Below are 27,617 nucleotides of genomic sequence, written 5' to 3'. Positions count from 1 at the left end.
GGTGAGGATGGCATAGGGGAGAATGTCAGCGATTTTTCAGCACTGCTCGTGGGCCAGGAGAAGCAGTAATGCACCCACCAACTTTCCCAACAAACCCAGTGGGTCGGATTTTCCACACCATTGAGGTTTCCCATTAAATGCACCCCTTGCTTCTGGGAAACTCATCTTAGGGGGTCGCCATCTGTGGAACCAGAAGATCCTACTGGTAGGAATGGCCAGCAAAGAGCAGCCCAATGGCACAGTGGTTAGCACTGCTGCCTCACAGTGCCAGGGGAGCCAGGATCAATTCTGGCCTCCGTCACTGAGTGGAGTTTGCACATTCTCCCCATTTCTGCATGGGTTTCCTCCAGGTTCCTCCCACCTCCAAAGATGTGTGGCTTAGGTTGATTGGCCATGCTAAACTGACCTAGTGTCAGGAGGATTAGCAGGATGAACATGGGGTGTTACGGGAATAAAGCCTGGGTGTGACTGCAGTCGGTGCAGACTTGATGGGCTGAATGGCCTCCTTCTGTTGGGATGCTATTCTATGAAATACCTGCCAATGGGATGGATTGGATTTATCTGCTATTGCAGCCCGTTCCAGCACATTCCGCACTTGACTAGAAGCCAAGCCCTGTCAATCAAACTGATTTTCCAGTGAGGAAATCCATCAAACCCAGGACACGAGGCAGGACTTTGTTCCCGTCTGAGCCTCCGCTCCGACTCTTAACATCCAGATAAAATGAACAGTAATTGGATGCTAGGTTACCCTTTGCTCACCTGTTAAGCTGGGTCGTAAATACTCCAACAATGGTCGGGTAACCATTGATTTCTATAATGTCTGTGATGGACTGTAACACATCAAAGTAGAAGAACGAATCCCCAGGAACTGAACAGTTTAGACGAGCTTTTAGGAATGATGTCCAGTGTTTCTCTAGCACCCGCTGGGACCCTCCCATGTCATTCTTGCAAATCCTCGCTACACGTGAATAAACAGCCTATGAAGAAACATAAATGAAACACTGAGCAACACTCATTTCTGCCAAACCACTATATTAAAGAATTGATTCTGTATCATTACTGTTTATTTATTCTTTACTTTTAATAAATTACTCCAGGCGCCAGCAGTAACTAATGCTCGCTTTAGTGATTGGCAATTTTTTAAAGGGCCTCCAAATCAGCGCTGTGCTCCCAGACCTGCACTACAATATTGGAAAACATATGGCCAATGAGTTGTAACTGCTTTAATTAACCATGAGTAAAATGTTTAATAATTTACTGTGGCAAATCTACGTGGGATTGCAAGTAACATGAACAGCATTAGTGAGACTAAAATATTTATTAGCGGGAGCCTTGAGAGAGAAGAATAATTTTTAGAAATCTTTCAGCAAAATTGATCAGAGTGTCTGTAAATCTTAGCTTTCCACTTAAACAGCAAACGAACAGGAACAGTTGAAGTGAAAGATCCTCGTAGCAAATGCAATTAGAAAATAAATCCCCATAACATTGATTCTAATTGTACCGGAATGAAATACCTGACAATTTATAACCTCCCACTCTTTCCTAAAAATGTGTAATCCAGATTAGTCATTTATAATTATTCATAAACAAGCCTGCCATATGTTTACTGAACATGCTGATGTAGGTTCAGCAATTTGCTTATTTAAGCGAAATTCATTAATATTTCTCACGCTCAATTGTGACTGTGAATTGACACCCTCCAGAAGAGCAACTTGCCTTTCCAAGATTGTTGTGTTCCACAGCTATCTCTCTGAAGAAGAAATACACATAGTTTCCATATTCAACAGCATGTAGGAAGTGAGGCTCTGTTAAAAATATTAAATGCGTATTTAGAAGTGATGTTTTTTCAGCCACGCACACACACACACACTCCTGTATTTGCCAGGAACATGGACTGGAAATTTCTAACATATTGCCTTGTAGCTCGCAATAAAAGTTCACATTTTTAAAAATATTTCATTTACAGGAATGGGCGTGGCTGGCTGGGCATCTGTTGTCCATCCCGAGTCACCCTTGAACTGAGTGGCTGCCTCGGCCATTACAGAAGGCAGTTGAGAGTCAACCATCGAGGTGGCTCTGGAGTCACACGTAGGCCAGACCAGACAAGGACAGAAGATTTCCCTCCCTAAAGGAGATTAGTGAATCAGGTGGGTTTTTACTACCGTCGAGGATAGTTTCATGGCCGTCAGTAGATTCTTAATTCCAGATACATTTTATTGAATTCAAATGCCACCATCTGCTGTGGTGGGATTTGAACCCAGGGCATTAGCCGAGTTTCTGGATTAATAATCTAGCGATAATACCACTAAGCCGTTGCCTGGCCTTTTTACTGGATTAATTTACATTATGTGTGGCCTTGATGTCAGATTAAACTGGGTGCACAATTTTAGCATCACCTTTGATCCACTTTGAATCATATTTGATTGTCCTGAGAGCTGATCCATCCCCCATACTACGATAGATGACTGCGTCACTGGCTAGGAAGTCTGCAACTGTTGCCGAGTACAATTTATTGTCTAGAATAGTAAACAGGTAAATAAAAACAAGTTATTAATTTTAGCCTTACTACAGTGTGACTCTGCAGATTGTACAGTGTCCTCCCATGGTTACTTTAGTTCCTGGATATTGTTACTGTATGCTTGTGTATATTACTTCTAGACATTTTCACAGATTGGTTTTTCTAAGTAGTTCCACATTGAAAGGAATTATTGGCTACAATAACGTATGCCAAGTTTGCGTTGCAAACTACGAACTGTCGTATCTTTCTAAACTTGCACTGACACTATAAACATCATCAATCATTTAGATTCATTGCTAATGAACATCTTACCAGCAAAGAGGGCAACGTTCGTTTGCTTGGCATCAAACGGGCACCGTGCCAATCCACTGACTTCTTCGCCATTATAATCCAAAGTATCCAACTGCATAAAATGAAGATAAATTATACTGTCGTGTCAGCACTGTTCTGTACAACAGCTGTGAAGCAATAACTTTCTATATGACTATAATACAATTACTATTGATGTATTCAAGTATTCTGCTCTTCTGTGACATTAACATTAACCTTTCCAAACTTCTAATATTGCAAAAAAAACTGTTACTTCTTGAAGTGATTTATTAATATTATTGAAATTAAGTGCATTTTTCATGCCATCCGGATTTCAACAATCTTTCAGATAAGGGATTTTAATGTGAAAGTTATAGCTCATCCTTTCAGACTCTAAGTTTTCATACAAATTTGCAATGACGAGATATTCTGGAACTTTCATTTTACACGTTCAGTGTACTGGGTGACCTTGGGTATCCATTCTGTTTTGGTTCGAAAGGCAGCGGTAACTTCTGAGCTGTTCTGTGAGCTTATCGAGACCTCACTCAATAGCCACATAAACATTTGCAGTCTGTACTTCCATTGAAACTGTTAATCACTTAGCCTGCAAAGTGCCAAACCGCTGATGGATTGCTGGAAATCTTGAAGACACATTGGGCTTATTTGGGAAGATAAAGGGATCAATTCTGTTGAACAGATCGATTTTTATTGACAAAAGGTCTCATCGTTACTCACCCGATAATATCTGCATACGGGGTTAAAAGCGTTTGTGCCACAAACAAAGACAGTGTTGTCAGATTTGGGAACAAAGACTTTGATAAAATTATGGCATTCATCCTGATGGAAAAATAAATCCAGAAGTGCATTAGACAGATACCGCATCTCTGATCTAATCAGCTTATAATAAATGAAGTAGTCTGTCTCAGTCACAATACAGCATAATTCAGATAAATGTCTGGTCCAGGCACAGAATATCAATGCATTATTCCCATTCATGCCAGTATTTATCAAGACATCATTCCCATTCACTCCAGCGTAAAGCCTGTGTCTATCTCAGCAAGCCAAATATTTATATTAATCAATAGTCATTCACTTCAGTTAATGCACTATGTATGTTGTATCCCACGATACGGTGATCGAAGCACAGTGTGTGTTAAATCAGCTGGTTATTGGAGTATAATTTCATCGACAGGGAATAATTCAGAATACTGTACTTACTTTGTGTTTGCCCTTCATGGCGCAGTTACTTCTGTCTTGCTGTCTTGACTTCCAGGTTAGTTTCTGTTACAATGTAGAGCGTGTAGATACATTTACTGCTCAGATTGGACTCATTGACAAGAAAATAATGGTTGCAATATTTCGTAACAGTGCTTTATAAATGGATTTAAACTTTCAATATTTCTCAGCAGGTTACTTTACAGCCCACAAGCACCAAATACAGTATGTAATATGCTTGTCAGCTTTTCAATTTGTACCAGCACTGTATGAGCATTGGGATGTTGAAATATTTCAGCTGAATCAATGTTGAGTTGTCAGTATCTGCTTCTGTCTCCCAAAAACTGATCTACATGATCATTTCTGAGCCTTTACTTTGGCAAACAAAAGTGAGCAGCGCCAAACTTGTACTCAACCCTAGAGTTCCAGTGTTCTACAAATTCAGCACAAAATATTGGACGCTTACTACATTCTAACATCCTCAAGTGACCAAAACTGGCTGGTTCATTTGAATGCCTGTGTGCTAGAACTGCTGAGTCTGGTTGGCCCTGTTAGCATTTCTTCAAGTGTGCAGTGAAAGACAAACAACAGAGCATAGATAAGGGTGGGGGGAAAGAAAGGACAGCACAAAATAATAGCAATAATTAATTTATTGAGTCCTTTTAATATAGAAAACAATAGAGGCATCAGAAAAAAAAATATTAGGATGGATGTCTATTGATTTTAAGGAGGCAAGGATGAGTGATTTATTCCAGATCCTAGACAACTTAAGACATGACCGCTCATGATACATTGAGGGGACAAAGTTTGGGTACACAGGAGGGGTGGAGAAAGTTGTGGTTCATCCAGACTGGGCATTGGGGAAATAATCTGACCAACCAGGAGCAGTGGAGTGGTTGAGAGAGAGATGGTGGAAGGATGGAACTGGATATCATTAACATATACTTGGAAGCTGATCGTGTATGTTTGGAGACAGTATTGCCAATGGGGTAGCATGCAGGTGAGAATGGAGGATATATTGCCGCAGAAGATTTTAAAGGAGAAGCTACTGACCGTAACAAGACCATGAGATGTAGGTTATTCGGCCCATCAAGTTTGTTCCATTCTTCAGTGAGATCTTGATTGATTTCCATAACCCTTGATTTCCTTACTGATTAAAAATCTACCTGTCTCAGCCTTGAACATACTTAACAACCCAGGGTGGGAATTTTCCCATCCTGCCCAGCAGGGCAATCACTGCAGGCAAGACACAGAGCATGCAAAGGTCTGTTGTCCTCTTGTGAGAATTTCCAGTGGGGCGTGAATCCTGCCCCCAGCCTCTACAGCCCTCAGGTGGTAAAGAATTCCATAGAGTCACTACCCTCAGAAGAAATTCTTCCTTATCTTTGTTTTAAATGGGGCAACTCCTTACTCTGACAATGAGACCCTCTGGTCCTAAGGCTGTCCAACAAGAGGAAAACAAACAGCCTGTCAGCATGGACCCTGTCGAGCCCCCTGAGAATCTTATTTGTCTCGCTGAGGTGGAACATGGTGGAGATTTGATTTTTTATTATTGTCACATGTATTAACATACAGTGAAAAGTATTGTTTCTTGTGCACTATAAAGACAAAGCATACCATTCATAAAGAAGGAAAGGAGAGAGTGCAGAATGTAGTGTTACAGTCACAGCTAAGGTGTAGAGAAAGACCAACTTCATGCATAGTAGGTCCATTCAAAAAGTCTGACAGCAGCAGGGAAGAAACTGGAGTCGGTTGATAGTGATCTCAGATTTTTGTATCTTTTTCCTGACGGAAGAAGGTGGAAGGGAGAATGTCCGGGGTGCATAGGATCCTTAATTATTCTGGCTGCTTTGCTGTGGCAGTGGGAAGTACAGACAGAATCAATGGATGGGAGGCTGGTTTGTGTGATGGATTGGGCTTTATTCACGACCTTCTGTAGTTTCTTGCAGTCTTGGGCAGAGCAGGGGCCCAGACCAAGCTGTGATACAACCAGAAAGAATGCTTTCTACGGTGTATCTATAAAAGTTGGTGAGAGTTGTAGCTGACATGCCAAATTTCCTTGGTTTTCTGAGAAAGTAGAGGCGTTGGTGGGGCTTTCTTAACTATAGTGTCGGCATTGGCGGGGGTGGGGGGGGGGGGGGGGGTGTGGGGGCAGATGCCTAAAAGGAGACAGTGCCAGGGGAGTAGTTATAGAACAAAAGGTGCGGCTCGGTACTAACTGTCACAGCTGCAGGATAAACCAGGAAAGTGCATCCAGTTCACTAGGGAGTTGTCTGGACACTTAGTCCTACTGAAAACAATATACAGTGTAGGGGCAGGGAGGAAGATGTTAAAAAAAGGGGAAGAAAATAAAACAGGAGGCAGAAGTAAAAAAGACTTACTTTGCTAGAAATGATTTCTCCCCTTGGAGGATCATTTAAATTAATAGCGTAGACTTGGTCCCTGAAAATAAATAGAAATTTAAGCAAGTAAATATGTTTGCTATATTACAGTTCAGAAGTTGAGGTCATCATTCACACTTAAGCCCCTTCTTTCCATTTTTAAATTCACTTTATGATGGGAATGACTGCTAGAGGATTTAAGTTTAATGTTTAAATTTGTGATTTGATGCAAGTGGACAAGGAATAGAAAATGCCAGATTAGCTGAGTTACCTGCCAGCAATATAAAGCACATCTTCGATTTTCAACATCAGCTGATAGTCCAATCTGTGCAAAGATTCATTTCCTAAAAGCCGTCCTCTGAATATTGGATATTGTCTCGAATCTGCGGGGAAAAAATAGAATTTGGTTACAGCGTCACACAAGATTTCATTGTCCAGAAATCCATGCAAGAAATTAACTGCTGGATGCGTATCTAGAACAACGCATTGTTAAACGTAACACATTATATTGCAGATTGATTTTACTCGAACAAAACAAAGCCAGCATGTTAGTGTTCAACATCAAGCACGGGAGACATTAACATTTGTTTTCTAATTAATGATTGTCAGATGATCAAATGCAGTTGCTGGTTCTTGATAATTATTCATTGCGAGATCCTTTCTGCTCACTGGCTCAGCCTTTCCAGCTTTACTTATTAATTATCTTTATTCACAGGGCTCCTCCAAACTCCAGCACAAACAGGACGGGAATGCCGAGGTGGAATCCCAGTCAGGATCACCTCAGCGTGTCTGCTCCTCAGGCAGGGTTTCTCCATTTACAGATTTCAGAGAGTGATACTGCATTACCTTGGACACCCGAATCCAAACGTGGCCATCTCTCACTTGCTAGACTGGCGTTGGAGGGGGTGGAGAGAAGAAAATGCCATGTATGTGTCAAACAGATTTAAACAAACATGTTTTACATGAGTGAACACACTCCAGAAGAGTACTGGTGAGTAGCAAACTTACCTTTGTTTCTTATGTTTTAAGATTCAGGGAAGAGACAAGATGTTATCTAGATTAAAATAATGATTGACTAACTTCTGTTTCCAATGCTAATCCGGCTTTCAGATTTGGCCCTAAAAGAATAGCATGGGTTCTTATCTATGTGCATAATTGGGATTCTTATTTTGCAAATTCCAAGAAGGGAGTACCTGGAATCTCAGGTGCAGGCAGTGAATGCTCAGTTTCACACGCAGCCAATGCACAATTGAATTCAGATTCACCCTTGACAGGCAGGAACAGAGTTAACAGGACATCAACCTAATTTTTTGGTGCCCACGCCAACTTCATTCTCTACGTGCAATCGTGATCGGGGACCTTCAGCAATTTTAATTTTGGTCCGAGGACGTGGCAAGGCTGCATCTATATTACTCCGTTTTAATTGTACTTGAGATGTTGTTGGTGATGCTCCGCTCAGCATTTGTATGTTGCTCCCATACAACTGTGCGTGACGGAGAATGCCAGGATTTTGACCCATTGACAAGGAAGGAATGGTAATATGTGTCCAAGTTAAGCTGATGTGTGACTTGTCAGGGAAATTAGAGGTGAGAGCATTCCAAATGATGTTTTTAGCTTCCCATAGTGGTAGGTGTCACAGGGCTGGAGGATGATGTCTCGAATAAACCTGTGGCGTGCTGCAGTGCATTCTGTAAGTGGTGCATACTACAGCCACAGTACAGCAGTGCTAGACGGAGTGTTTAAGGAGTTCAGCAGCAGGGGCACTGAAGAAACAGAATATTTTTTTCCTGGATGATTTTCAGCTTGATTATTATTGCGGCTGCATCCGTCCACATCTGTTGCAAATGCTCCAGCACAAATGGGATTTGAGCTTTGTTGATGGTCTGCAGGCTCAGGAAGTGTGCCACTCATCACAAATACTCAACCTCAGTCAGCCTTTGGAGCTGAGCTAGCTGGTCCAGTTAGAATAACATTTGAAAAGCATTTGGCATTGAAAATTTACTGACCAGCATTATCTCAGCAAAGCTGATCCTGTTGATCTCAATAAATAAAAGCAAATTACTGCAGATGCTGGAATCTGAAACCAAAAGAGAAACTGCTGGAAAATCTCAGCAGGTTTGGCAGCACCTGTAAGGAGAGAAAAGGGCAACTACGGGTGGAATTCGCCCAGCTTTGACAAAGGGTCATCTGGACTCGAAACATCAGCTCTTTTCTCTCCTTCCAGATGCTGAGATTTCCCAGGATTTTCCCTGTTGATCTCAAAGTTGGCAAGTTGTATAAATCTTTAGTTAGGACACATTTGGGATATTACATAAAGTTCTGGTTCCCACACTAACAGAAGGGTGTAGATGCTTTGGAAAGAGTGCAAAGAAGGTTTACCAGGATGTTACCTGGTCTGGAGGGCTTTAGGTGTGAAGAGAGGTTGGATAAACTTGGATTGTTTTCACTGGAAAGATGGAGGCTGAGGACCGACCTGATAGAGGTCTACAAAATTATGACTGGCATTGATAGGGTGGATAATCAGGGGCTTTTTCCCCAGGATACAAAGGTCAACTGCAAGAAGGCAAACGGTCAAGGCGAGAGGAAGAGACAAGTGGGGAAAATTTCTCCACACAGAGGGTGGTGGGTGCCTGGACCACACTGCCAGTGGAGGTGGTGGAAGCGGTCACATTAGCAATGTTCGAGGCGTATCTTGCTAGACACATGAACTGGTGGTGAACAAAGGGATAGAAACCACGTATGGACAATAAGTAGTGAGTCTAAATAAGTATTAGGAATTGGTACAGGGTAGACATGCCGAATGGTCCCTTCCTGTGATGTACTGTTATTTGTAACACTTACGCAAGTTTGACTCTGATCGAGAGTCAAAACCGATGATTTCAAAATCCACATAGATTTGAGCGCACACACTTATCCTGACCAGTACAATACTGCGGAAGTGCAGCATCTTAAAGCTGATGTGCCAAGTCCCCAGCTGCTTAGACGAATGTAAAAGCAGACGTTCTGCTGCTTTAAGGAGAAACATTGTCTGGAACATCCACCATCAGCAAAGATTATTCTAATGTTCATTTCCTCTTCATGGGGCCTTACTGCACACACAGCGCTACATTGGCGCTTTCAGTGTTTACTCACTGAAGGGAACTAAAATTATGGATGGAATTCTCCCATCCTGGAACTAAGTCCTGTGGTGGGGCAGGAACTTCTGCTGCAGAGGCTGATGGGAGAACATGCCAAGTCTTCTGGCCCTGACCTCAGCCATCATACACCCAGTGTTTAATGCTGCATTCTGTGGAGGGACAGGCCCAATAGTGCCTAGTCTACGTTCTGTCTGGGCATCAAATTCAAAAGGGGCCCAACATCACTGGCCTAATGTTGAAAAACCTCCTGAAAATGCAGATGCATCTCCAGGAGCACATTGACAGCTGGAAGATGGGCTTCCTGAGAATGAAATTAGAACTGTAAGAACTCTCCAAGGCTGGAAGATGGACTCCTTTCAGGACAACAAATGTGGAAGGTCCACCTATAGATGCTACTCTCCCCTCCGTCTGCTGCTGTGGTGTTCCGGCATCCAGGGTTGCTGGTGGCCTCCATCCGGCACACTGGGGGGCAGCCTCAGGCATTGTTCATTTAAGTCCCAACATTTGCACGATACAACTTCCCCAACGAGTTTCACATCAGTGTGTTTTCCCGCTGAATTCGCGGAGAATCAGGTGCGGTTAGAAGATTCCTTTCATCCTATTAGCAGGGAGTTGCTTTGTTTCACATCGGCCTCCAGTGGGTTTCCAGGGTCCGCCGTGGTGGGCACCAGCTGAAGATCCTGTGGGAAATTTATTCCAGGGTAAAGCTGAGTTTTGGCCTCCCACTGAAATCTTCTCTGCACCTGCCGATGGGGGAATGGGAGAACACTGCCTCTGCTGTCAAACATAATTAGTTGAGCCCAAGAGGTTGGAATGTTGCTGGTAAATGACACACATTTTCAGTTCATTCACTGAGCAAATATTGAAGGTGCTGCAAGTGACAACTGCAGCAGAAATTAATTATTTAATATGATAGACAGCAAGAAACATGCCTTAAACACGGGATCATGAGTGGTGATCTGATTTGTTAAAGACAACATTCCGTGGATTAATATATTTGAACTCTGTGTCATTAAATAATTATTTTTTATGACAGATTAAATTTCAAGTCTTACTTTACCCTGTCTTTTTCCAATCTGCACTGTAATTATTTCATTGCCAAGAGAAGCGGGGCCTGTTTTTGTTTAGTTTCACCATTGTATGGGTTGAGTTGTCAGGTGGTTATGTGACTATGGTACTGACTTCACTAAACCCACATTTGCAACATGCACAACACAAATAGTAACATTCCATGGAGCGTTTCACTTACGGTGGAACTCTATCGTGTTAATGGGTTCATCATCTTCAGGGAAGCTGACGGCTTCCGTTGGGCAAGCCATCAGTAGCAAGAAGGGCATCACAAGGACGGAATAATCTGTACACAGCTTCATACTGGGCCTGGTCTTCCTTTGCAAGATGGAAGCTACCTGTAGAAAGATAAATGGATTTTAAAGAAGGTATTTTGTCAATCATGTGCCAGTGTCAGAGCTGTAACTCCCTCCAGTACATTCTGTAACCCAATCACAGCACAAATTTTAGTACGTTCTTTTTCAGCTCTTGTTCCCACTGTTGATTGGCAGTTTGAAATCACAGAAACATAAAAAATAGAAGCAGGAGGAGGCCATTCAGCCCTTTGAGCCTGTCCCACCATTCATTTTGATAATGGCTCACCATCAAATATCCTGATCCCACCATCCCCCGCATATCCCTTTAACCCCAAAAGCTATATCTAATTTCTTCTTGAAATTGCACGTTTTGGCCTCAACTACTTTCTGTGGTAGTGAATTCCACAGGTTCACCGCTCTCTGTGAGAAGAAATTTCTCCTCACCTCAGTCCTAAAGCTATCCTTGAGCTATGACCCCTGGTTCTGGACACCCCCACCATTGGGAACATACTTTCTGAATCTATCCTGAGTAATCCTGTTAGAATTTTATAAATTTCTATGAGGTCCCTTCTCACCCTACTGAATTCCAGTGAATATAATCCTAACTGATTTAGTCCCTCCTCGTATGACAGATCAGCCACTCCAGGAATCAGCCTGGTAAACCTTCATTGCATTCCCTCTATAGCAAAAACAGCCTTCTTCAGATAAGGACACCAAAACTGCACACAATACTCCAGGTGTGGCCTCACCAACACCCTATAGCATATCTGATTTTACTACAATTGTAATGCAACAACACTTATAAACAAAATTTGTCCATATTAAGCAAAATGATCAAATGAAGTCCAAAAGGTTATCTTTTAAATCAACGGCGCTTTCCCCTTCCTGACCAATATTTACTCCTCAAGCAATAATATTAAGATCATCTCCTTGCGGATGGTTGGACCGCGCTGTATGTTGATTGTTGAAGTTGTAACTCCAAGAACACTCCGAGGCTGGAAGATGGACTCCTTCCAGGACACTGAATCTGGAAGGTCCACTTGTAGATGTTATTCCACCCCTGTAGCCGCTGCTTTATGTTCCGGGGTTCAAGGTTGCTGGTGACCTCACCCTGCAGGGGGCAGCCTCAGGTATTGTTTGCGTGATGCTTTGTTTCCCTACGTTACTTCAGAACTACTTCATTGACTTTGAAGTCACAGAATCTTACAGTGCAGAAGGAGGCCATTTGTCAGTTCAGCCTACACCGATAACAATCCACCCCAGACCTATCGCTGTAACTCAACATATCTACCCTGCTAATCCCCCGATACTATGGTCAATTTAGCACGGTCAATCCACTTACCCCGCACATCTTTGGAGTATGAGAGGACACCGAGGAAACCCATGCAGATAAGGGGAGAATATACAAACTCCATACAGTGGGAATCAAACCCGGGTCTCTGGCGGTGTGAAGCGGCAGTGTTAACCACTGTGCCACCGTGTTCTGGGACATTGTGAGACTGTGAATGAAAGTTGCTTCTTTCTTTGTTTTTTTTCTCATTTTTGTCACTTGACATTTTCTTGAACCAAACAAAGCAAGCAGCCTTGATGCCAGTGCACCTTGTGATGTTGTACTGACTGATCAGCTTGTCTTTCATTATTCACTGAAGGCAGGGCCTAAATTAGCAAGTTCAAAATTCTGGGCAGGTTTTGACAAGTTACACAAAACCAACTGTTCCAATGATGGATATTTTTAATTACTAAAGATTGAAGAATCTCTGCTCGATAAATGTTCAGTATGAAAAATTATCCGTGTTCCACAGAATGATCTTTCTCACATCATGTCAGAGACAAACTTTGAAGAGAAAATAGTTTCTTTCTCTGCCCTTCTTGAATTTATTGTTCTTAGAAATGAGCCTAAGCCTGTGACACATCTGGAGTCAACCACTTAAAATTTACAAATGTTACATAATCTTTAATTCCAGATTTACCACAATCAGGAATTTTTTTCTCCATTTGAGGTGGATTAGCCTTACAGCAATTCCCGTGTAGAGTCAACACAATATAAACATGTATGTGCAAAGTAAATGAGTTTGTTCTTTTTATGACACATAAAAGTGACATGACATTACCACAGAGCTACTGCAGTGGCAGAACTGTTGATGAGCGTGTTTGGGCTAGTGCTTCGTGTTGAGTTTAATTGTTTTATCGGAAGGAGAAGAGGGGAGTGGGGGGGGCAGAAGGAGATATCAGATTCAACTGAAACAGAAGTAGAAATACTTAAAATGACTCAAATATTGCCTGTACTGTAATATAGACTGAGATGCTTTTCACTACTGATGGTATTGAATTTAAGAATTCTTCTATGGAACAATGCTGTGAGCTCACCAGTTTTTGAAGTTTTTTTACATCACCATTTTCTCCATTCCTTTCAAGAACACACAGGCATACGCAGGGCTCTGGTTTCCCAGGTGCTGACTACCCTCTGGCACCTTGCTCAATTGGTTGTTCTTCATGACCGCAAAGCTTCTGCCTTCACACGCACTGTGCGCTCAGCAGGAGACAATGGATAGAAACAGGAACACGGATTCATTTTTCTGCTTCTGAGCCTTGACTACCCCAACGAACAACACAGAACATGGATTATTTTAGTCTCAATTTCTCAGCACAGTGCGTTTATTGACTGGTACACGAAAGGGGGACTGTTCTCTTTCCATTGGCAGCTAATGTGGATACTATCAATGGATTTCTAAATGAAGAATGGTTACAATGTCTGCAAGGAAATTGTGTAATAATTAAGTTAATTAATTTGAACACAATTCCTAATATTATAGAAAAGTTTGTAAGCTTACATATTCATTGTTTCGTCTTGGAAAATACTACAGTAATCAGTAAAATTGCAATGCGATTATGTTTCATTTAATTTTCATTTTTGTCCAAATCTTTTAGGACAGTATATTCTCTTGGCCACAGGCTTCCTTCAGGCAATAATCAGAATTACATGCAGAATGTGATCTCTAAGCCACTTAAAACTTCATTCTACAGCTGAATGTGATAATAATGTAGTGTGTTCCTTCAGTTACAGCGAAGAATAACTCGTTATCGGAGAGAAGTAGATGGGATTCTGCAGCAGCTGTCGAGTGTGGACAATTTCAAAATGTAACATGTACTAATTTATGTCCCCCTTGAACTTTGAACTTTATTATATAGATACAGCTAATAGTTCGTCCCAGTGAAACTCCATTAGTTATCGCTAATGAGGCTTGGAGCATCATAAGCTTGGATGCAATAACTGAAAGGAATAAAAAAAAACAAGGTTTTGATATCGCCTTTCAAAAGATCACCCAAGCTTGTAAAAGGGCAAGATTCCATTTGTGATCAATGTCAAAACAGCATTTGTTCCATTAACAACATGTTGAAAACAAAACGGTCTTAATAATAGTTTTTGTTTAAATGGCCTCTGGACTTGCATCTCTTCTGGATAACAATAAAGGGGCTACCATCAGTACCATAGCAGAGGAAGCCTCTCTGGTCTATCACTAATGAAGAGTTTGAAAGATAGTTAATTCCAATTGATGCACTCGGGCGGTAATTAGAATCACTTTCCTTAACCTTCAAAACTTTCAAGGTTACAGTTACTTTATTTTTTTTTTGAGTGGTTCCTGTCATCAATTTATACATGCAAGCAAGGAAGCAACAAAATGGAGAATAATTACATTATTTCTCCTTGGGGAAAGGGAGAGAGACAAACATACCTTATTGAGTCAAATTACCCACAGCTCTTGAATAATATTGAGATGTTATCAAAAATGTATGCAGTGAATATATGGGTTTTGTGCATGGCTCTTGCAAAATTTCAAGAGAATAATATAATCATATTGGTGACACCTTTTAAAATTTGTAGTGATTACAACGATGTGCATTGAATATTGAGCAAAGCCAACCTATTTACAGAATAACAAACCTGGCTAATTGGTGTGCCAGCTGCTTCCCTCTCTTGTCAAGCTTTGATGTACAGTACTATTTAGTTTTTAAACTTGCAGTTTAATGAATTTGGAATAAGTTACAATTAAGGTGCGAGAACACCTAGGCAAACATTTGAGCTGTAGGGGCCACCTCAAGTCAACTGATGCATCACTCTGCAGGTGCTATACGAAGTATGCAATTTCTCTTGAGGTTTGAAAAGGGCCAAATTAAAGGCAGGCTGTATTGCAATCAGCATAACAGTTAACCCCGTGACAAAGCATGTCTATTTTTGCCTCAAGACAAAACTCATTTTTGTGCTTTGGTGGTTGGGTGTCTTTTTAAAAAAAAGATTTGGATGGCAGGAATGCAAACACAAAAGGTGATGTTTCAAGCTCGCTTCCTTTACACCAAGTAACTCAACTGCAGTACGCCAGGAATTGTTGTTGTTGAGAAACCCCGACAGTCTTTGCATTGTCATGTGCTAAACTGCAGATCCATAACGAATCAGCCACCACTGAACTATAACTCCAGCTCTGTTTTGTCGCGGGAGTCATTATACAAATCTGGGTCAGGCAAACAAATAAAGTTGGTTAACCTAGTCTGGGTTGTTTGAACCCAGTTCCTTGAGTCAGGTTCAGGGTCTTCACTTTAGTGCTTCAAATAAAGGACCTTGTCAATCTTTTCGTTTTAGTTATGTCACTGAAAATAAGTATACGCACCCCCCCCACCCTCCCCAAAGCAAGGATGGTGATGCCAGGAAGCCAGATTCAATTCCGGTCGCGGGTGACTGTGTGCAGTTTATCTCTCTCCATGTCTGCGTGGGTTTCCTCCGGGTTACTCCCACACTCCAAAGATCATAGAGGAATCATAGAATCCTACAGTGCAAGGGTTGGCCATTCAGTCCATCGAGTCAGCACCAACCACAATCTCACCCAGGCCATATCCCCATAACCCCACATATTTGCCGTGCTAATCCCCCTGACACTGAGGGCAATTCGGCATGGCCAATCCACCTAACCTGCACATCTTTGGACTGTGGGAGGAAACTTGAGCACCCGGCAGAAACCCACGCAGACACTGGGAGAATATGCAAACTCCACAGAGAGAGTCACCCAGGGCTGGAATTGAACCCAGGTCCCCAGTGCTTTGAGGCAACAGTACTAATCACTGTGTCGGTACAGGTTAGATTGATTGGCCATTCAAAATTATCTCTTATTGGCCCAAGATGTGTAAGTTAGGGGGATTAGCAGGGTAAATGTGTGGGGTTACGGGGATAGGGTCTGGGTGAAATGTTGTTTTGGAGAGTTGGTGCATATTCGATGGGCCGAACGGCCTCCTGCTGCACTGTAGGGATTCTATGATTCAATGAATTTAGGAAGACTAACATTTGCTGTTAAGTGTGGAAATAGAAAAATAAGTTTCTGCTGCTACTTATTGCAGATTTGTCGATGGACAAGGATGGCTAAAAGCAGAATGAGCGTATGAAAAGCTGATTTCCTCAATACTTCAAATCTGAGTTTGAAAGTTCTGTGGCCTTATTTTAATAATTCAGTTTTCAGATTTTACATTAATCCAGTGAAGTCCTGAAAACGTTAGGCTTTGCAGACTAACAACGATTGTGCTTTATCTGTGGCCTGATTGTAAAGGCTGAGTTTTCAGATATAGCCATCGATTACACACGTTAGGGAGTTGGTTCCAGGACAGGAAGTATTTCCAAAGGCATCTTTGGCACATGAACCTTTTTGCCCAGTGTGGACTTGTTGAAAATCTGTGCAGATGGACACGTTCGATGTTAACCGCCACAAAAACATTTTAATTGTATTTCTCAATCACGTCCAGAAAATGGGAGTCAAATAATTTTCCAGCAACTGTATGGCACTGGAGCGTGTCAACTTCTTGCGAGCTGTGCCCAGCACACCCTCTAATTCTATGTTTCTAAAACTCTGTTCTCACTCTCAAACTCTCTCAGCACCCTAGCAATGCTGTAACACTGCATCCTCTCTTTCCCTTCTCTATGAATAGTATGCTTTGTATAGTGCGCAAGAAACAATACTTTTCACTGTATATTAATACATGTGACAATAATAAATCAAATATAAAATTATGCAGTTATGAAGCATTAAACTAGGGCTCCAGACTGTAACACTAACCATTCGAACAAAACAATCCATAAATCTCACATTACACTACTTATCATATAATTGTCAAAGCATGATTGGTACAAGATAACCAGGACTTGTTGAACATCTGGATTTGCTGGAATACCTCAATAACACGGGTAAGAACAAAAAAAAAAGCCATCCAATCAAACAATTCATTCAATTTCTTTCTATGTTTTGGAAATGGTTTCAATGGTAATTTTGATCTTAGGCTGAAGTGAGTATATTTCCATAAAAATAATATCCTTTTGTCTATGTATGAAACGTTATTCTGTATAGAGAAACTAAAATCTTATCCATAAGATCAGTCCTTTTATACTAGAACTGCCTTTGAGAGATTCAGACCAGATTATAGCCCTGGTACAGTACTGGCAACCCCCAGAAACATCACCAAGTCAAATTGTGAATCATATTCAATAAATGTGGCAACTTGTATGTCGGACATAAATAAATGAGCACAAAAGTTGCCAGAGTGTCATAAAAGTCCAGCTGGATCTTGAATGTTCTTTAGAAAAGGAAGTCTGCCAAACCTACCAGGTCACTGCATTCTAGGTCAATGCCTCTAGTTCTGTGTGACCTGGTTGACTTTTGATGCCACCATGGTGATGAGGGATAGAATCATTGAATCCCTACAGTGCAGGAGGAGGTCATTTGGCCCATTGAGCCTGTACTGACAACTATCCCACTCAGGTCCTAGCCCCGTAACCTCACGTATTTACCCTGCTGGTCCCCTGACACCAAAGGGCAATTTAGCACGGACATTCAACCTAACCCGCACATCTTTGGAGTGTGAGAAAACACCAGAGCATCCAGAGGAAGCCCACGCAGACACGGGGAGAGTGTGCAAGCTCCACACAAAGATTCACCCAAGGCTGGAATTGAACCCTGGTCCCTAGCGATGTGAGGCAGCAGTGCTAACCATTGTGCTGAATGAACACTATCTTGGCACCCACATTTCACAAACAAAACAAACTTACCTTTAAAGTCAGCTATTCCACATCTGAAGAAGCTTCCAGAAGTTTTTTTGATTTGATTTATTATTGTCCCATGTATTGGTACACAATGAAAAGTATTGTTTCTCGCACACAATACAGACAAAACATACCATTCATAGAGCACATAGGAGAGAAGGAGAGGAGAGTGTGCTGAATATACTATTGCAGTCATAGTTAGGGTGCAGATAAAGATCAGCTTAATGCAAGGTAAGTCCATTCAAAAGTCTGACAGCAGCAGGGAAAAAGCTGTCAGTTGAGTCGGTTGGTACATGATCTCAAGCTTTTGTATCTTTTTCCTGACAGAAGGTGGTGGAAGAGAGAATGTCCGGGGTGTGTGGCGTCCTGGATTATGCTGGCTGTTTTTCTGAGGCAGTGGGAAGCGTAGACAGAGTCAATGGATTCCCCCCCTCGTCACAGCTAACCCAGGACTTGAGTCCTGCCAGTCTGCTCTATGTATCTCTGGTTTGCTAATTAGAATGATTCAACACCACTCGATGATAGGGTCCACGGGTAAACATGACATAATGAAATGGTCCCTCTTGCTGCTAAATCTCAACAAAAGAAACGCGCTGCTTTGAAAAAGCACGGCAATTTACAACACGGACAAACCTTTTCTCAGCTGACGGGAACAAATCAACTTCAAGTCAAAAAGTGTGGTCCAGATTGTGGTGTCCTCAATCTGATAAAAGAAGCAAGCCTGTGCTTCTCTGTAAGTTTTGGTGGCATTAATGGTGAAATTGGGAACTGTTCCCGGGCTCTGTTCTGTTTTCCCTCCTGCCTCTCCCCCAACCCCACCCCATCCCACCCCTCCCCTCCCACTCCCCTCCTTCTACCCCCTCTCTGCCACCCCAAACGTGCTGTGCTTCCTGACACTGCCTTTCCGAATGTGTGAGATTCCTTAACAACCTCCTGCTGCTGTATTTCACTGCCTGGCTCCCCTCCACTTTGCTCCATTCACCCCACGCAGACTGAAAGCAAAACACACTCTTATCCTGTGACTGTCTCATGAGCAATACAGAGGAAAACTGGGCATAATTCTACATTTGTTTGCAATTCTTTTGTACAGCTTTTGACTAGTTTATCAACTAGGCTCAAAAGGGTTTTAAAACATGGTCACACATTTAGCCAAAAATAAAATTTGTGGACGTTTGCAGCATCAATAGCTCCTAGTCTTGAACTGAAAACAAAAAGGTTCGACAGCAATCACCCTTAACCACCTCCGAGTGTTCCCCAGGTATTGACAATCTACAATTGGAAGATGCCAGGATTAGCCATTGATTGTATATACTGACAAAACCAGCCTGCAGGTGCGACCATTAAACTGGATCACTGCAAGGCGAGGCCTGATGGACAAAAGACACTTCATGTTCTGGATGTTAACTTTGGTTACTATAGCCGGACAATGCAGCCAGTGGTCTGGAAGGAACAAATAGCTGTAGCCAGCTGTGCTGTTCACAGTCAGACGATCTTTGTGTGGTTCGAAATGATTCCGGAGCCAGTAGCCTGTTGTGGCCATGGACAGGATGATGGATGATCTACACAGAGTGTCGGACTGCACAGAATGGTAGAAGTTCACTTTATGTCTATTAAAATGCTAATCTTTGTTAATTAACACAAAAAAAGTGAAGAAATCCAGTTGAAAAAAAAATAAACACAGGAAATGCAGTGGGCCATTCCAATCTGATTCTGGTCCTGCAAATATTGAATTTGTGCGGAAACATGGCTGTTTGCCTTGAATCATTTCAGTGAAGATGTTTGACACATTTAAGACCCAGGCAGCTTTTTTTGCATTAACAACTTTCTAGTCCATTCATCCTGGACAACTGGCAATTGAAGGTAGTGTATACTATCGGAGACAGGAGCGTTCACAGGTCAGTAACGCAGAAAATGGGCAACTTGAACCAAAACATCCATATTGTAGGGTGTTGATTTTCAATACAGGTTTGCTCTGGGTCGGGGAGCACAGCCTAACATCAAAACTAATCGAAAATACTATTAAATTATCTCTGCACTTGGAAAAGCAATCCAGTTTATTGTTGCTTCATAACTGAAAACTGTCAAAGAAAATTGAGAACGAGGCTTAAATCTCATTTAATCTCCATTATTTTGAGAGACAGAATTTGGAAACCACCAAATTAATGCAGCGTGGGAGTGAACTTCACATTGATCTTCTACATATGCACTTTTTTGTACTAATTTATTTAAACATTGAAGATGCAGCAAAAATTATTTAACTTTACAGGTCACAGACAATTAGGAGACTTCTTTTCAAACACACGTTGCTTTTTGTGATCTGGGAGGCGCCGTCTGAAAGAGTGGTGGAAACTAATTCAGTTACATTCAATAAAGTGCTGGATGAATACATGAAGGGAAAATGAAATTGCAGCATGTTGGGCTTTACTGGAAGGCTGTACCAAAAAGCCAGGCATGATGGACCAAACGGACTCCTGTGCTGCATCCGTCTACAATTCAATGTCATTGTGTTTTTTTATTTGCCAACCTGACCAGTTACTTTACTCTGGGTTTAAGACACTTTAGACCTTGCTTGACTTCTAAGATATAAAAAATGACTCCTTGTAGAAGTAATTTATCTCTACATCCCTTGCCCTGGCCAAAAAGCCAAACAATGTCCAATAATAAAGGTCAGCAACTGTTGGTATACGATGAAACGACCATCAATTGGAACAAACATGAGTTTCACTGTCCTTCCTAAGGAGTGTCATATTACTGCCAGAATTCAATTATCGTATTAATAAAATAAGCAAAAAAAAACAAGTGCACTTATCCTAATATACTTTACAGCTTATCTAAGTTTTAATGTCTTTTGCCTGAAATAGAATTGAGAGCTAACAAAGGAAAGTATACACCACTGGCTAGATTTTCCATTGAGCAATGGTGAAAGCTTACTGGTGACATTAACGGATGCTTGCCACAAAGCTTTGACCAAGTGTCACTGGACTCAAAACATCAGCTCTTTTCTCTCCTTACAGATGCTGCCAGACCTGCTGAGCTTTTCCAGCATATGCAGTAATTTGCTTTTATTCTGTTTCTCCTCAACCACCAACTATTCCTCTTCTCTTCACCAAATCTTACTTCAGCACAAGACTGGAGCCAAGTCATAACAGAGGACAGCTAGGACTTAACTTCAGCTTTCCCAAGATAAAAACAAGATGCAAGACTCCAGTACAACACACTGATTCGTGCATGCAGTTCTGGCCACCCTTTAAAAGGATAGAGGGTTACTGGAGAGTGTAGGGAGGATTCATAACGATGATACCGGAAATGTTTGGTTATAGTTACCCAAACCAGCCTCCCACCCACTGACACAAGCAGCCAGCATAGTTAAGGGTCCCACACACCCAAGACGTTCTCTCTTCCACCTTCTTCTGTCGGGAAAAAGATACAGAAGTCTGAAGACACGTACCAACTAACTTAAGAACAGCTTCTTCCTTGCTGCTGTCAGACCTTTGAAAAGATCTACCTCGCATTAAGTTGATCTTTCTCTACACCCTAGCTATGACTGTAACATATACATTCTGCACCCTCTCCTTTCCTTCTATGTGGTATGCTTTGCTCTATAGCGTGCAAGAAACAATACTTTTCACTGTATACCAATACATTTGACAATAATAAATCAAATTATTCACATCTGGAAAGAATTGCCAGTCTGGGTCTCTTTTCTCTCATAAAAAGACTCAGGCGTGATCTAATTGGTTTTAAAGTTATGAAAGGTTTTGATAAGAGTGGATGCAGAGAATATTTCCTCTTGTAGGAAACAACATAAGCAGAGACTTCAACATATCATCACGAATGCAACAGGGAATTCAGAAAAAACTCCTTCTCCAAAGAGTGGTGACAAGGTGGAACTGAGTGTGGTTGAAACAAATGTTACAGATGCATTTAAGCGGAAGCTAGACAAGCACATGAGAGAGAAGGGAAATATGATGGTAGATTTTGATGAGAAAAGATGGACTGAAGCTCGAATGGAACATAAATGCTTGCATGGACTCATTGGGCTGAATGAATGGCACAGAACCAGGCCATTCTGTGTAAACCCAAAACAGGCAGAATTATTTGCTCTGTCTATCATTGTAAAAGGAGGGAACAATGAGGAAAGATCAGAGAAACTTAAGTTCTGTAGTCAGAGCAAAGAAAGGTAATCAGTAACTTGAACAAGCTAAATGAGGCATGAATATGTACTGATGATCAGGTGAGGCCAATCTATTACTCAAGGTATGTCAAGCCTGTTGGACTATGGAGCTTGCATTAGTGACAATTAACAAATGCCATAGAGAAAATGAGTCTTATAGGCATTTGGAGGAACGAGGCAAATGTGTTAAAACATGAGAGTCATTGAAAAATGCAATCCCAAGTGATTTAAATAACAAACTTGGAAATCTTACTGGCATGATTCGCATTTAGTATTATTTGATAAGAAAGGAGAAGTGAACTCAACTCACAACTAAAGACATGAGGAACACTGGTCAAGGATTAGTAATGGACAATTGCCCTATCAGGCTTGCCTTTCTGGTACTGCCAACATCCATTTGCAGTTTGAACCAATCTCTAATCTTTCATTCAGGTAGATTGTTCCCAGTGTTTATTGAGTGTTACAGAAATTTGTAATGTGACCTGCCTTGAATTTGCTTTTTCACTAATTTTAACGCCTGCACTCGTAAAATTATTCCATATATTTTCACCACAGAATGTAGTGTTACACACCAGTGAAATTATTCTGAGACCTTCCTCAAGGATGAAAGAATTACCGACACCAATTTAAAGAGATTTCCTGTTCCAGAAAGTTTGGTATAGGTGCAAATTAGTGTGACTTCAAATATTTTCATTCCATCTTGTAATAGGATTGAAAGAGATGAATTTTAAGATTAGCCACATAGCACATGTTAGCAGTTGATTTCAAACTAGCAGTTACAGGACACGCGGGGAACCCCATTATCTTCCTGGTTCCTCTCCCAATTGAGGAGATAATGCACGAGACAGTTTATTTGTCATATTTTATTATTGTCACAAGTAGGCTTACATTTACACTGCAGTGAAATTACTGTGAAAATCTCCTTGTTGCCAAATTCTGGTACCTCTTCAGGTACACTGAAGAGAATTTAGCATGGTCAATGCACCAACCAACAAATCTTTGGACTGTGGAAGGAAACTGGAGCACCCGGAGAAAACCCACGCAGACACCGGAAGAACATGCAGACTCACACATATAGTGGCCCAAGCCAAAAATCGAACCCGGGTCCCTGGTGCTGTGAGGCAGCAGTGCTGAACCACTCTGCCACCTAAGCAAAGGGCTAAGCAAAACAAGCAAGAAGATAAATAACTAATGAAATTTAGAGAGAATTTTAGATTTATTTTTAGCGTGGTAGGTCACCTTTGTAACATTAATGGGATATATCAAAATGACTCAACCTGCAAATAGATTTTTTCATTTTTGTTCAAGATTTTGGCTGGGTTTAGCAGAGTGAGCAGAAAATATAGCAAGAACAGACAAATCGTATTTTATGTTGATGTAAACATGATTGTCTCCCCTCGCATCAGTAATGGAGTAATGTTTTTCTGACATTCAAGTCGGGAACATGATTCACATTTGTTAACACGTCATAATCAGATAACTCCTTAGACATCCCCTCCCCACCCCCCAAAATCAGAAAATTCATACACATCAGCATGGCGGTAAAATTGCATGAATCTCAGACTGGTCTCCCAAGGTGTGCATCTGGCTCAGGAAGGTGCATCGGTCAGTTGGGAGAAGGTCATGCCCAGGCACTGCCCCTTATATTGGCTGGGTAGTGCTAGGGGGTAATGTCAGTGGGAGGTTCCAGGCTGAACTCCTTTGGCCTGGGATGGTATTTAAAAATGGTGCCCCAATCCTCGAGTTGCGATATTGCTGGTGGGATGGGCGGATCTGAGGCCGTGCCACCAACAATACTTTGTGGGAACGCCCCCCCCCCACACTGAGTTGATTTTTTGTTCTACTTGATGGACCATATGGCGAAGAAATCCAATGCTGGTTTTCCCGCCCTTTGTCGATTTCTGGGAAAACCGTGCCTTCCCAAGTCTGTATACAAATGTGGTTTTATCAAAAGGAAATTACGGCAGCTAATTTTAAATTGTATGTTTATTGACTGTGAAGAAAGAAAAATTTTCCGTACTTGAATTTATGAAGTTTAGTTTAATAGTTCCTTCTTCCCGGCAGTTACCTGGTACGAACACCATTTTCCAGAGTAGGATGTTGCTTCAAAATTGCAGTCACTCATGGTGTTAATTGTACCATGAATGAGGAACAAATTAAAAGGTTTAATCGCAGAAATTATTTTCCAAGATTCAATAAGGATATGTTTCCTTCAAGATTTATAACAAATTCCCCTTTTCATAGTCTTTTGCAGGCTGTGTATGAATATATGTAGCCAGAACTCCAGTATTGCGGAAAACTTTTTAATGTTTATTTATTTGTGTCACATGTAGAATTACATTAACGCTGCAATGAAATTGCTGTGAAAATCTCCTAGTCACCACACTCGGGCGCTTTCCGGTACACAGGCAGAATTTAGCTTCGCCAATGCACCTAACCAGCACGTCTCCTGGACTGTTGGAGGAAACCTGAGCACCCAGAGGAAACCCATGGAGACACAAGGAGAATATGCAGACTCCGTACAGACAGTGACCCAAGCCAGGAATCGAAAGTGGGTTTGATAAAAGAGACATATTGTTCAAGCTTTTCATCACGCACTCATCAGGACAGACAAGAACGGCAATTGAAACTTAATTTTTCATTAAAGATTAACCACCTACAATTGGATGAGCAGATACCTTTCACAGGTATGGCTGATATTGTTCCGAACTGGACTTTTCAAAATAATAAAGTGAGGAAAGTCTCTCTGTCCCCTTCCTCTCAATTCAGATTCCACTTCTCTCGATTGTTTGACAAATATTTTTGAGATCTGCCTCCTGTAAAAACCCTCAAGTCTAAGTTTCAGGTAGGAGTTGGATTTTAACCTGGATGTTGCCTGGACTGGGAGGCATGCCTTATGAAGTTAGGTTGAGGGAGCTGGGTCTCTTTTCCCTGGAAAGACGAAGGTTGAGAGGCGACCTGATAGAGGTTTACAAAATGTTGAGAGGAATAGATAGGGTGGATTCTCAGAGGCTATTTCCCCGGGTTGAAATTGTCGCTATGAGAGGACACAGATTTAAGGTGCGGGGAGGAAAGTACAGAAGTGATGTTAGGGGTAAGTTTTGCACTTAGAGGGTGGTGAGTGAATGGAATTGGCTGCCGTCAGTGGTGGTGGAGGCGAACTCGCTGGGGTCTTTTAAAAGACTTCTGGATGAGTATATGGGGTTTTATGGGATTGGGGGTTATAGATAGGTCTATAGATTGGTAGGTGTTGATGTGATAGGTGCAACTCGTGGGCCGAAGGGCCTGTTTGTGCTGTAGTGTTCTATGTTAATGGTTTACAGTCCTAATTAGCATCAATATCATTGTGCTCAATATTGATACACTATCCAAATCAGCAACTTTTGCCTTTTTCACTGCTCAGTGACAAAGGAGAACCACACTGCAGCGAGAGTTTGCCAATGTATATAGGGTGGCATGGTGGCACAGTGGTTAGCACTGCTGCGTCACAGTGCCACGGTCCTGGGTTCAATTCCCAGCTTGGGTCACTGTCTGAGTGGAGTTTGCATATTCTCCCCGTGTCTGCGTGGGTTTCCTCCGGTTGCTCTGGTTTCTTCTCACACTGCAAAGATGTGCGGGTTAGGTTGATTGGCCACAGTGAGTTGCCCATTAGTGTCAGGGGCTTAGTAGGGTAAAAGAAAGTAGAGTTATGGGGATGGGGCCTGGGGGTCATTGTAGTCGGTGCAGACATGATGGGGCAAATGGCCTCCTTCTGTACTTTAGGGATTCTAGAATATTTTCAAGATGGCGACGGAGCGAGGCGACTTCTCGCAAGCTGTGCCCAGCATACCTTCTAATTCTATATTTTACTCCCGTTCTATGCTTTTAAAACTTCATTCTAACACCCTAGCTGTGACTGTAACACCACGCTCTGCACTCTCTCATTTCCTTCTCTATGAACGGTATGTTTTGTCTGTATAGCGCGCACAAAACAATACTTTCACTGTATGTTAATACATGTGACAACAAATAAATCAAATCCTGGTGTGACCTGAAGAGGAGCAGAAACCCAGTCTTGAACACATTTACTTTTAGATGCCTACTGACAAATTTTGACCCTAGATCTGTTTCAACGTGAAAGAGAATTTAATACGTACACTTTCTCAATGAAAAATACCCAAATATCTACACAAGATAAAGTAGCTCACTTATGCAAGCCTTGATCTGTGCAGGATATGACTAATGCATGGATGCATTCGTAAACTATGGATGCATAGATATAGATCTCCATAAAGATCTATACGGGTATGGAGTAATTGAAGCAACTAAACAAACATCCTTTTGGATGCTTTTGAACAACTTATTTCTTTTTTTTATTCACTGGATGTGGGTGTCACTGGCTGGTCCAGCATTTATTGCCCATCCTTAATTGGGATATTTCGTAGGTAATTTTGTAGGTAGAATATTTTGTATGTCATTTAGGAGTCACTTGCATTACTGTGAGTCAGAAGTCACGCATAGGCATGACCAAGTAAGGACAACGGATTTCCTTCCCTAAAGGATTTTTATGACTATTGACTTCATTGGAATTTTAATTCCAGGTTTTAATGGTTTTGCCAGGGTGGATTCAAACCTGAGTGTAACCCTGGATGTCTATATTACTACACCAGTGACAATCATCACCAAGGCACAACTCCCTCTTCAGAAATAACAATATACAGAAAGCAAAAGTTAACATCTGACTGGCTCATTCTAGAACCTGACAAGATAGATAAAAGGAAGAAGAGGAGAAAATAGGGAATATTAGCATTGAAACACAAAGTTTATACTCTTACAAACATTGAACTAATGACTTCTATTTTGATGGAGAATTGGTCCATTTTGTAGTTGATCTGCCCTTCCAGGTCCTTGCTCTTTAGAATCATAGAATCCTACAGTGCCGAAGGAGGCCATTCAGCCCATTGGGTCTGCACTGACAACCCAGGCCCTATACTCATAACCCCATGCATTTAACCGAACTAGTCCCCCTGACATTAAGGGGCAATTTAGCAAGGCCAATCCACCTAACCAGCACATCTTTTGGACTGTGGGAGGAAACCAGAGCACCGTGTGCAAACTTCACACAGACAGTGATCCAAGCTGGGAATTGAACCCGAGTCCCTGGCGCTGTGAGGCAGCAGTGCTAACCAACGCTTCACCACGCTGAAGTTCATGCATTTTCTGCTGTAAGTCTTGTCCATGTATATGTTACTTCTGGATAACGATTCCAGTGCTCTCCAAGCTGATCTCCATAAATCTCAACTCATTTGAAATTTTACTACCTATATCCTAACTGTACCCTAAAGCAGAAATAGGCCATCTGACCTCTTGAGCCTGTTCCGCCATTCAATAAGATCATGGCTGATCTTTTCGTGGACTCAGCTCCACTTACCCACCCACTCACCATAACTCTTAATTTCTTTACT

At 41.7% G+C, this 27,617-nt stretch overlaps 1 protein-coding gene across 6 annotated transcripts in view; it reads right to left on the bottom strand.

The window, feature by feature from the left end:
* The window catches only part of sema6d (semaphorin 6D), a 322,868-nt gene that overhangs the window by 21,978 nt on the left and 273,273 nt on the right, over positions 1 to 27,617 (bottom strand). For all 6 annotated transcript variants that reach the window (XM_080214358.1, XM_080214357.1, XM_080214361.1 and 3 more), the window contains 9 exons: positions 10,810 to 10,966; positions 6,695 to 6,806; positions 6,424 to 6,484; positions 4,046 to 4,108; positions 3,563 to 3,664; positions 2,831 to 2,921; positions 2,397 to 2,516; positions 1,717 to 1,805; positions 760 to 977 (listed from right to left, as the gene is read on the bottom strand). In XM_080214358.1, the coding sequence (XP_080070484.1) occupies positions 760 to 977; positions 1,717 to 1,805; positions 2,397 to 2,516; positions 2,831 to 2,921; positions 3,563 to 3,664; positions 4,046 to 4,108; positions 6,424 to 6,484; positions 6,695 to 6,806; positions 10,810 to 10,930 (977 nt within the window). In that variant the 5' untranslated portion in view covers positions 10,931 to 10,966. The remainder of the gene's footprint in view (positions 1 to 759; positions 978 to 1,716; positions 1,806 to 2,396; positions 2,517 to 2,830; positions 2,922 to 3,562; positions 3,665 to 4,045; positions 4,109 to 6,423; positions 6,485 to 6,694; positions 6,807 to 10,809; positions 10,967 to 27,617) is intronic.

The sequence above is a fragment of the Carcharhinus amblyrhynchos genome, chromosome 28, assembly GCF_965287045.1.
Source record: "Carcharhinus amblyrhynchos chromosome 28, sCarAmb.v2.hapA, whole genome shotgun sequence".
Lineage (NCBI taxonomy): Eukaryota > Metazoa > Chordata > Chondrichthyes > Carcharhiniformes > Carcharhinidae > Carcharhinus > Carcharhinus amblyrhynchos.
Note: the sequence above shows the minus strand (reverse complement) of the source record. Positions and strands in the feature narration are given on the sequence as shown.